This window comes from Synchiropus splendidus, chromosome 19 (genome assembly GCF_027744825.2).
Source record: "Synchiropus splendidus isolate RoL2022-P1 chromosome 19, RoL_Sspl_1.0, whole genome shotgun sequence".
Lineage (NCBI taxonomy): Eukaryota > Metazoa > Chordata > Actinopteri > Syngnathiformes > Callionymidae > Synchiropus > Synchiropus splendidus.
This window is the reverse complement of record NC_071352.1, coordinates 15,110,652-15,121,039: the sequence shown is the minus strand read 5'-3', so window position 1 is coordinate 15,121,039 and position 10,388 is coordinate 15,110,652. Positions and strand designations below refer to the sequence as shown.

At 50.2% G+C, this 10,388-nt stretch overlaps 3 protein-coding genes and 1 non-coding gene across 5 annotated transcripts; 2 read left to right on the top strand and 2 right to left on the bottom strand.

Moving 5' to 3' along the window:
* The first annotated feature begins 376 nt into the window (after positions 1-376).
* Positions 377-458, top strand: trnas-aga (transfer RNA serine (anticodon AGA)). Its single transcript has one exon. It is a non-coding gene; the product is annotated as a tRNA-Ser (tRNA).
* Positions 459-1,058: 600 nt separating this feature from the next.
* Positions 1,059-1,634, top strand: hoatz (HOATZ cilia and flagella associated protein). The gene has a single exon (XM_053850738.1). It carries the CDS (start codon positions 1,178-1,180, stop codon positions 1,604-1,606), a length of 429 nt encoding a protein of 142 aa, XP_053706713.1. The 5' UTR covers positions 1,059-1,177; the 3' UTR covers positions 1,607-1,634.
* Positions 1,635-2,718: 1,084 nt separating this feature from the next.
* On the bottom strand, positions 2,719-5,691 carry gsg1l (gsg1-like). Its single transcript, XM_053850732.1, has 5 exons — positions 5,287-5,691; positions 4,015-4,062; positions 3,718-3,870; positions 3,294-3,405; positions 2,719-3,221 (listed from the first exon to the last, which is right to left on the bottom strand). The coding sequence occupies exons 1-5, from the start codon at positions 5,573-5,575 to the stop codon at positions 2,888-2,890; spliced, it is 936 nt and encodes a 311-aa protein (XP_053706707.1). The 5' UTR covers positions 5,576-5,691; the 3' UTR covers positions 2,719-2,887.
* A 1,805-nt stretch (positions 5,692-7,496) lies between these two features.
* On the bottom strand, positions 7,497-10,247 carry si:ch211-76l23.4 (uncharacterized). Of its 2 annotated transcripts, XM_053850737.1 has the most exons (5): positions 9,912-10,247; positions 8,874-9,000; positions 8,510-8,639; positions 7,951-8,185; positions 7,497-7,767 (listed from the first exon to the last, which is right to left on the bottom strand). In XM_053850737.1, exons 2-4 carry the CDS (start codon positions 8,989-8,991, stop codon positions 7,969-7,971), a joined length of 465 nt encoding a protein of 154 aa, XP_053706712.1. In that variant the 5' UTR covers positions 8,992-9,000; positions 9,912-10,247; the 3' UTR covers positions 7,497-7,767; positions 7,951-7,968. The 2 variants fall into 2 exon arrangements, with proteins under 2 accessions (XP_053706712.1, XP_053706711.1); XM_053850736.1 differs by having other exon boundaries at positions 7,497-8,185.
* Positions 10,248-10,388: the final 141 nt, after the last annotated feature.

The following is a 10,388-nucleotide window of genomic DNA, read 5'->3' as shown; positions in this document are numbered from 1 at the left end:
TTTCAAATCGATTTTTAAAAAAAGAATAAAGCAGAATGGCTTGTATATATTTATATATATGATATAGCATATATTTATATATAAAGCAAACGTCACATAATATACATCTACTAAAACGTTAAGCTATGATATACTGACAATATCAGAATCAGAAATACTGATATTTTACTCTATACATATATATATTGACATTATATTTTGCTCAATGTACCTCTTGTGTTACAATGAATCGACATTCATCGGTTATTTCAGTCCCCTTTTTGTCTGGACATGCTCAGACCCACTGGACGTTCACTTCGTACGTAAAGTTTTGATGAGCGTGTTCATCTTCCGACTGTATCCTATGAATAAACATACATGTGCGTATAGAGTGCATGTTGTCGTGGCCGAGTGGTTAAGGCGATGGACTAGAAATCCATTGGGGTCTCCCCGCGCAGGTTCGAATCCTGCCGACAACGACTTTTTCATTTCATCAGGCAATTTTGCCACTAATCTGGAAACTAAAAAAATCACCTGCTTATTAATTTTTCTTTCGGGTCTTCGCAAACAGTTTAGACTTCCATGGATAATAACTGTTCAGATTTATAATTTATCCTATGGCGCCCCCTGCTGTACGTATTTATATTGCAGCTAGATTTATTAAATTATTAAATTAAAATTAAAAGTACTTATCGATGCAAAATGAAAACACCTGGGTACATTGCGTGACATTTACAAATAGTATATTTGTTTACAAACTGAGTTATAAAATTGATTTATATAAACTAAGTTGTAATTTAAGCGTAAAATACTAAAATTTCGGACAAAGAATGTTTTCATGTGATGGCAGTAAAACGACAAATGAAAAAAGTAGGTGCATTCACATAAAAAGTCCATTTGAGTTTATGTTTGAGTTATACAGTTTAACCAGTTGTGTACTTTTTCCTTTTGTGAATTTTTTTTTCCTTTGTTTTTACGCAAATTAAAATAAGAAGGCATTAACGGCTGATGAAAGCCATTTTGACTGTATAAAGGAAACACAGCTGTTGCACTCGTTACAGAGCTCCAATGACTCTTACACTAAAGCACATTCACCAAAAAAATGCATCGTTTCTTCCGGTTTAACGTGACTTGGTTACCATGGTGACAATGTAAACATACACAACTTTTTGTCAGTGCGAAGCCAAAGTTCCCAGTCATGACCTCGGACCTGGAGAGTCAGTACACCGTGTTCGATGGTTCTTCCCCGGACGACGTGTCTCACGCTCGGCGGCTCTGGAGCTCCGTGTGGCTGCTTCCGCCCCAGGAGTCGCGCCAGGTCTCGGCCGCTGAAGTCCGCCAAAGACTGCCGGTGTGTCGGCCGCCGCGCGTCGGTGCCACCCGAACTGAACCGCCGCCGCTGAACGTAAAGGAGCTGCAGCAGCGTCAGGAGGAGCGGAAGCGCTTCCTCGCTATGGCCGACCAGAGGAAGGAGATCCTGGCGCTACTGAAGCGCCAGAGGGAGAAGAGGATCCAAAAAGAGCTGCTCTCTCTGAATTTTCGATACAAAACTAAAGGGTCTGGCGGGAAAACCGAGAAGACTGACAGTTCTGCGGAAGATGTGGAGCTGGTGAGGACGCTGGACTGAATCCAGCGAATAAAACGCTTGTTCAGAACCCGTGTGAGTGGTTTCCTCCAGGTGCAGCCACGGTCAGTCTACCCCACAAGATTTTACCAGAAGTGAGTGAGAGCGACGGTCTCTGGCTCTCAGGAGAATTGTGGGTTGCTTGAACAGGTGTGCGAGACTGAGAAAGGAAGGTCGAAGTCACAAATCACAGTGACATGTTCAATTCAGTGCAGGAACCGGAGGAGCTTCACACCCCATGAACCATCTTTCTCTGATGGCTCAGCACCCTGGATTGACCTCAGTGTGACCTCGCAGCCGGCAGAAGCTCTTACATGGCTGCAGCTCGTCTCACTCACGAGTTTGGCTTCCTGCTCTTAGCCCACATTTGGACGGTTTAAGGGCACTTCACGTCCATTCAAGTCCCGTCTCTTCAAGGCACACATCAGAGACGAGTCCCCATCATGTGATGAGTCCCACATCAGGTGTAGGGTTTCAAATCAGGTAAAGAGTCTCACATTTCAGACAGAGTCCTACATCTTGTGAGGAATCGTGCATCAAGTGAAGAGCCCCACATTAGGTGTCTCAGTGTCCGATCACTTCCAGAGTGAGGCATAGACTTGGCACTTGACTCCCAGCTGTTGAGGTGCTGTTGAGCAGCGTGCGGTCTCTCCCGATTGCTCTTAAACTCCTGCTGTGACCTCTGACCCCACATGAACCTGCTGGGGCAGCAAGATTTCAACTGGTTTTGGGATTAACTGGGCTGAATCTGCCGGGCAGCAGGACTTAATCCCGCCGGGTCACCGTCCAGAAGAGTTACGTAACATCGGCATGACCAGTGAAGGAGCTCCGGTGTGATGGTTCTATTACAAGCTACTGAGCTGATGTCCACGTGCCTGATATGTCTTCGTGTTTGTGCACGTGTGCGCCAATGCGTTATGATGCATACGGTTCATGAATATGTGCGTCGACAAAGGTCGTATTTCACTGGGGTCAGAGGTCAATGTCCATTTCGAGATGAAAGCATCGACATTGCTGTCAACCAGGGGATGATGTCACCACTCCTCTGATGTCCCGTCCTTCACCTACTTATCACAAGTAAAACAAAATACGTGTTGATATTTCATGTTGTTTTATTCGTCCTTTTACGCCACTGTCCAGCAGGGGTCCCCGCTCTCTGCTGCGGACATCTCATCCCTTCCCTGAGGTGTCTCCCCCGGGTGAACCACTGTTTCCCCAGGAGCCACGAGTGACTTAATATTGTCACTTGTATTTCGGAAGTCTTCAGTCCTCTGAGCCGGGCCCTTAGCACTGCTCCTCCCCTAGACGGTCTCTGGTCTGCCGAGGGTCCCCCGAGGTCAACACAGGTCTCATTTTGCCCGGTCCTGGACCTGGTATAAACAGTGTGGCTCTGGCCCGGTCCCCCTGGCTGGAGTGGACCTCCACTGTGCCGGACACGGACTGCAGCGTGCGGTCCTGCAGGTAGCGGAGGGCCTCCTGGTCCAGGAAGTCCCGGTCCTCCCGCAGGCCCGCCTCGAACATCTTCCTCTTGTGACGGAACTCGATGACAATCTTAGTGTAGGAGTTCAGGGTCGTGACCGAGGCCGCCATGCAGCAGGTGAAGGAGCCCCAGGCCAGGCTGGAGGACAAGGCACGCGGAGTCAGTGGGTTTTGGTGTGTTCATGCACGCGTGTGTTTGCGTTCGACTGACCAGAAGGACCAGCTGTAGTCCCAGTCATGAGGTCTCCAGTCTTCTGGGCCTAAGCTGACGGTGATCTGAAACACCTGAGTGTACATCATGTGTGCGACCATCCCCAGTAGACCTGACACAGACAAACACACACACACACACACACACGGCCCAGGCCATTAACAGGCTTGGACCGGCACCAGTGTCCTCAGTGTCCGTCACCTCTGAAGCACAGCGCTGTCAGTAATCACACACACAGCGGGGTCAGTGGGCGGAGCCTCAGTTGGGTCGAGAATCTTGTGTAAGAGGTTTAAGAATCTCTGCCAGGAGTTGACTACACCATCCGCAAACCCCCAACATCAGAACCAGAACCTGAGCGGCTTCGGTCGCATTTGAAAAGTGAAGAAGCTCAGTGTGTGTGCGTAAATGAGTGTCTGTGTGTCACCTGACAGGACGGTGAAGATTGCAGCGAAGGCGTTGAGCTTCAGTCCGTCGATCACGTTACTGGAGTGGAAGAGATCCAAACACATGAGGCTGAAGCCGACGACCAGCAGCACGATGAAGAGGATCTCTGAGACCACCGAGAGCCACAGGACCCCTAAACGCACCACAAGATAATGGTTCCGTTACACTGCTTATTGACAAGAAAATCCCCAGCGCCACCAAGAGGTGGAGAGTAGTGGAGCAGCGGGTGGAATTGTTGGTGGTGGGGGGTCTCTCACTAATGATGGTCATTACTCACCTCGCTCGGATGCCGGCGCCAGGTCAATGAAGCTCCGACACTTCTCACCTGAGAGAGGGATGGAGAGAAGTAAGGAGGGAAAGATGAGAGGAAGGTGAGTGGAAAGGAGGAGCAGATGGGAGGGAGGGGAGAGATTGATGTAGGAGAGGAGGCAGAGGCAGTAGGGGAAATGAAGAGTGGGTGATGTGGGAGGAGGACGACAAGGGGGGTCAAAGAGGAAGAGTTTAAGAGGTGAGTGTGGGTGAGTGATAATGGAGAGGTGGCGAAGAAGTGAGCCGTGAAGAGAAAAGTGAGAGAATCATTGACAGAATATCAGAATGTTGGGGGTGAGGTGAGTGAGTTCGGAGGTGAACACGACAAAGACACCACAGCTGATGGTTTCACAAGTCAATAGCAGGAGTGTTCCACGACTCTGGAGCAAACAATCTGGATGCAAAGGCGAGGTGTCAACAAGTCACGCGAGTCTGGGAGGCAGAGATGAGCAGAATGTGAAATGTAATTAAAGTCTGCGACCTGACGGGCTAGCGGCATCGTTAGCAACACCCGCGTGCACACACGCACAAACACACACGCTCATGCTGTCAATTAACCTGAAGCTCCGGCGAGCCCTGGGATCCCGTTTAATCAGCTGATGAAGTTTTCCAGCTTTTTCCTGACTGACGACTTTGAGCTGCTACTGAGCAGGTTCCCAACAAGAGTCTCCAGACAGAAACAGACTTCAACGCTGCTTTGAAACTTCAGATTTGAATTTGAAATGCACTACACGACATAATGGGTCGCAATGGTGGCGTAGCCTCAGCCATTTCTCTTCTTTGGATTGTCACGACTCCATGGAACTAGGCGGCAACTCATTTAATAGTCCATTATAGTCGACTTGTCACTGCAGACCTGGTCTGAAACCAAAGACAATCTTAATTTGTCTTCAACTAAACATACCTTTCGCGCCCAAAAACAACATCCTTACACTACAAGTAAACAAATAAGTCAATACAAGAGGACCTATCTTGACGCAGGCCAGGTGCCGGAGAGGAATACGAAAGCCTTTGTCAGAACACAACAAAATAATTTCAGGAACATTCACCTCAAGCTACCACTGAGGACAGATTTTGAATTAAATAAAAAAAAAAAGTGTAAGAGACTTCGTCGGACTAAATGGTTCTTCACACTTAGTTGCGCTTCAGAACAGAACTGGCCAAACTAAGAACCAGATTCTTTTCGTCTTCTCTTTCAACTGCTTGGGTCAAGGTGACTGACCGCATCAGGAGTACCGACCTGGTCCGTGGATGTTCTCTTCACACGAGTACCAGATGCCGGTGTGAAAGCGGCGGAAGAGGAAGCGGTCGTCCCCTGTCTCCCAACTGTAGTGGACCTTGTTCTGGTCCGTCTCGTTGACCCCATAGTCGATGCAGTTGTGGCGGCGCAGCTTGCTGCAGGTGGGTTTGGGGACCCTCTGGGTGCCGGCGCACCAGTAGGTGGTGAAGAAGGCGGTGGTGGCGCACAACAGCGCCACGAAGTTCAGCGACACCGACAGCAGAGCACGGCATTTGCGTGTCGTCTTCATCGTCGCAACTCCGTCCAGTGACGCGGCGCCGACGCACGGAGGAAGGACGTCTCTGACCGGCTCTGCTCCGGCCAGCTGGTCCGTCCGGGGGACCGGGACTCTGATGTGACCCAGCTGAGGACCAGCAGCGGAGTGATGCGGGATCCGGGAGGGAGGCAGGTCGACTCCCCCATCACCTCCCCCCTCCCCTACCCCCAGCTCATGCGTCACATTCACTGTTCTCCCAAAACGTCTTTACTTTCTGGAGAAGTAAAATTAGATGGTGATTTTCTGACGTGTAACTAAGCCAAAAATGAAGGATATATTTCAGGAGGTGAGTGTTTTTATCCTGCCACTGGGACATTTCTTCCTATTGCACATTGATTTCCTCCCCCTTATTGACTGTGAGATTTATGACTTTTGAGCGACAGTTTTAATGACATTTTCTAACACTGTTGTAAATAAAGCATCACAGGTTTCGATGCGAACATTCAGCCTGCCTCATTTACTCACAGGCTGACATGAAAACTTCAGATGGGAAGGCAACGACAGACGAGTGTTGACCCTGCCTCGGTCCTCCAGGTGCACCTCTCCATCACCACTTTGTCCAGGAGGTGACCTGCTGATCGATCTGGACAAGAGGGTCAGCACTACAAGGCCGGCACACGCACGCATTCACACGCACAATGATCTGGAACCGTGGACTGTCCATTCATGAGTGATTGATGTGTGTGTGTGTGTGTGTGTGTCCGCGCCTCTTGTCAGTGTTCGCCGTGCTGTCCAGTGCCTGTTGACAGTGAGTGAGCTCTCACAGAGGTGTCCACTGCTTGTTGTGCTGTTTACAAAATGTCTAGCACGAGACGTGTGTTGGGTCACCATTTCTGGATCATGCTTGGGTTCTGTGAGTCCACTGAGACCGCCCCAGCTGGGACCCGGGTCACTCAGTCTCTGTGGGTTCGAGAGGTGCGGCTCAGGACCTGAGCACAGCTGAGGGCTCTGATCATGACAAGCACCTGGGGCACCTGGAAGCAGGTTTGGGTCCAGTCCAAGGACCAGGACCAGCTGGAGTGACCAGCAGATTGCACAGGATGCGATAATCCACATTAATGAAACACCTGAACCTGTCCTACACACACACTCATGCGAGTGTTTCCACGGCGACTGATGAACCTGCATCTCACCTGAGGAGCCGCTGCGACGCCGTCTGTCGTCTGAGTCACGGCCACATGTGAGACAGCTGTAACACACACACACACACACACACACGTTCACACAAGCAGCACAGTTGGCTGAGGCCTCGGACAGCTGGCCCTGGATTAGGACTGGGACATGGATTACCGTCTCCGTGTGTTTGCACTCATCAAGGAATTGAACCAGCAACTGACTAGCTCCAGTCTTCAAGTCCTCCTGGACCAAGGACAAGATGAAAATGTTCAGCGGAGCAGAAAGCTCCTGAAGGTCCCTCATCAGCTCTCAGTCACATCTTGCTCTTCAATAACGCCAGAACCTGCAGGCAGCCTGGGAGCGGAACCTCTTCCAGTCCTCCTCCGTGTCTCACATCACAACGTCCTCCGCCCACCATCTCATTCCTTCAGGTGCTGATCATCACTCCAGCAGTGAAGTTGTCTGCAGGTGATTGACGCGTCAGGGAAATGTCCATCAATCTCACATTGGCCTTGGATGGGTGGGGGGGAGCAGGGACAGTGGAGACCTTGAGTCCGTGGAGATCAATATTCTCTTGTGAATTCTGGAGGTCAGAGGTCGACACGTGTTTGCCACCGGCTGCCACGTGACGTGAGGCAAGATTTCAGGCCCACAGTCAGCTGTCTTATTGAAGTAGAAGAAGTCCAGTCCCTGTCACGGCGCACAGATCCATCCCGTCTGCACTGGTGACCCCCTCATGTCAAACATAATGATGACATCATCAGGCTCGTCAGTTCATGCTTTTAATGTCAGCTCAAATGACCAGGGAGACAGGTGATGACAGACGACAGGTGAGACATGCCTGGCCAGTGGTAGACATCAGATGGGAGGACAGACAGGTGACAGGCAAGCCACAGGTGGAGGACTGACACCTGAAGACAGGTTAGAGACAGACAGACAGGTGGGGCGCAGCAGACAGGCAGAGCCAGATGAAGGGGAAGTTGGGACACACTTCAGGCTGCATGAGATCACAAAGCTGAAAGTGCGCCCTCTCCTGGGCAGAAGATAAACTGTGAAAGAAACATATAAAAGGTTTTAGTTCGTTAAAACAAACTCACGTTTTCAGAGACTCCATTTTGTTTTGTTCTGACTAATTATTTTATGATTATTTTTGGACGAGTCGACATTTAGTTTTTGTGTCTCAGCTAGTTTCACAAGCGACAATGTTTCGTGTGAGTTTGATTCTGACAAACCAAGCCAGAGCAGTTGGTTTATGAGGTGGTGGGCTTCTTCTTCACGACCCTCCGGCCGGTCTGCCTGGGGGCCGGAGCTGGGTCTCGAGCTGGAGAGTTCGGGACTCGGTTCGCCTTCAGCTCGTCAATGAAGGTCTCGATGGCGGCGAACTTCTCGGTCAGGTCACCAAGGTGAGACTTGAGAGCGTTGAACTCTTTGTAGAGGTCGTCCAGTGCCTCGGATAGAGGCTGGATCCTGAGACATGGAGCACGGAGAGGGCACACATGAAGCAAGCAGTCAATCCTCATTTCAGTTCTCTCACGGTTCTGACACGACATCTGTTTTTGACCTTCGGCTCTGGCCTCAGGTCCAAAAGTCATGGACAGTCCAGAGTTAGTCCAGACCAGTTCCAGCTGGCCCAGTCACTATGGACCAGGAGAGCATCCGACCCCAAACTTCCTCCGGTGGTTTCACACGGGTCTATTTCTGTTTCCAAATTACAGCTTTGACCAGAAACACCCAAGGATCCTGCGCCAGACCTCACGGCCGCAGAAGACAACACCTTCAGCCGGTTCTGACCTGGCGTAGTCTGGCAGCAGGGCCTGGTGGTCGTTCTGCAGAAGTCCCTTCATCTGGTTCAGGATATCGAACCTCCAGTCGTCCAGGACCTGGGTCAGGTTGGCCACCGATTTCATGTTGACCCGCTCAGCTGGAGGCCAGACAGAAGAATGTTTCCAAATATGCTTCTATTTTGACACAATTTCTGCGATTTCCTTTTACTTCTCCGGGCTATGAATTCTAACTTTTCTGTTTTCATCTGCACAACATTGTCAACTGACTCGTCTTTGTCCGTGACTCTGATCTCAGGTGGTCAGCCGGTGACCATCATGCTGCCTGAACTTGACCTTTGACCCGGGTAAAGAGAGAGAGAAACGAGGCTCACAGCCGTCCCGGTAGTTCCACTCGTCCCGACTGGGGGAGGACACACGGCGCCGCTGGGCCTCGACGGTCACCGCAGTCACCAAGGTGACCACCAAAAACAGCAGCCACTTAAGGGTCATGATCGGAACCTGGAGGAGGATGACAGACCCTCAGACACAGGGAGCACAGGAGGTTTGGAACCGGATGATGTCACCTGTTTCCAGTGATAGCAGTCATGATCATGAAGTTGGATGCACTAATAACATCCACTCTCACATTGAAAAACCATTGAGACACGCATTGAAGACACAATGTGATTATACACAGTTAAAAAAGCACTAGTGACAAAACACAAGCAGAACCGACGCAAAATAAGATAAAAACATCTCAAAACCATCATGCATGAAAACCTGTACTGGTCCTCTCACGCGTGACCCAGTCCAGGGTTGTGGAGGTGGATGGTCAACCAAAGAACTCTGGCTAAGCTCTGTTGATCTCAGACGTCTTCAGATTCGGACCGACGACCCAGGAAGGACGTCTTCACTTGTCAGGTTTGAAGAGCTCGCTAGCGTGTGTGAGGTGGAGCAGCAGCAACGTGATCTGATCCCAGGCAGGACCAGAGTGCGTGAGCAGAACCCTGCAAGGACCTGCCCGCCGATCAGATCCACCTGACATAGCAGATGCTTTACGAGTTCCTGCGTGTCACTCTGGACCTCCTTCAGGTTTGTGTGTTTGTTGGTGTGTGGAGGGATGGGACTGCCTCAGGCTGAAGGCTCCACCCAAGTGAGTTTTGTTGTGTCCTCATTCATGAAAGCAAACAGCAAGTGAGGCTGAGAAACACGAAGAACTTTACCAATCGCGTCCCAGTTCCCTACTCTGCAGGACCTTGTAGCAAGGAGGTCCCTTTATGAAAGGATTTCTCATCTCCACCAGCATCATGCATGAAACACACACCTGATCAAAGAGACTCACTCAGAAATACACACTCATTTGTTCATTTAAGACTCATTCAGACTCGATGACAGTGATGGTGATGATGAAGATGATGAAGGTGACTCACCTGTGAGGTCAAGTCTCCTGGTTTGTCGCTCGTCAGAACTTGACTCCAACACCCCTCAGCTTCCAAGTGCAGACTGAGAGAGCAGACAACCCAGCTGCACTCAAGCACAAGCGTGTACACGACGCGCGCGCACACGCACACGTCATTATTCCGTTATTGAACTCTGCTGGTCAGAAAGTGTGGTTACGGTCTGAGGAGAAACTCCAACATCAGGGTGTGTGTGTGTGTCCAGAAATAGATGAGTGGTGTGTTCTATTCGAAGATGAATGAAGACGAAAAATAAAATAAAAAAGTAAAATCAGAAGTTAACTCTTTCACACGTCTCTCACCTGCTGCTCGTAACTTCACGTGGCGGTGACACAAACACCAGCTGATGGGTCCCTTATCTGCTCCAGCTATCCGCAGACGATGGTCCAGACGGGACCACGGACCAAGGACTCCCAATGATTTCCAAGCTGACTGCTTCATGTAATGCTC

Coding starts and splice junctions, on each gene's coding strand:
- gsg1l (XM_053850732.1), bottom strand. CDS start 5,575: ATGAAGACGACACGCAAATGCCGTGCTCTGCTGTCGGTGTCGCTGAAC. Junction 3,406..3,717: donor AATCTTCACCGTCCTGTCAG/GTGACACACAGA, acceptor TGTCTGTGTCAG/GTCTACTGGGGATGGTCGCA. Junction 3,222..3,293: donor GACTACAGCTGGTCCTTCTG/GTCAGTCGAACG, acceptor CTTGTCCTCCAG/CCTGGCCTGGGGCTCCTTCA.
- si:ch211-76l23.4 (XM_053850736.1), bottom strand. CDS start 8,991: ATGACCCTTAAGTGGCTGCTGTTTTTGGTGGTCACCTTGGTGACTGCG. Junction 8,640..8,873: donor GTGGAACTACCGGGACGGCT/GTGAGCCTCGTT, acceptor TCTGGCCTCCAG/CTGAGCGGGTCAACATGAAA. Junction 8,186..8,509: donor CTGCTGCCAGACTACGCCAG/GTCAGAACCGGC, acceptor TCCATGTCTCAG/GATCCAGCCTCTATCCGAGG.
- hoatz (XM_053850738.1), top strand. CDS start 1,178: ATGACCTCGGACCTGGAGAGTCAGTACACCGTGTTCGATGGTTCTTCC.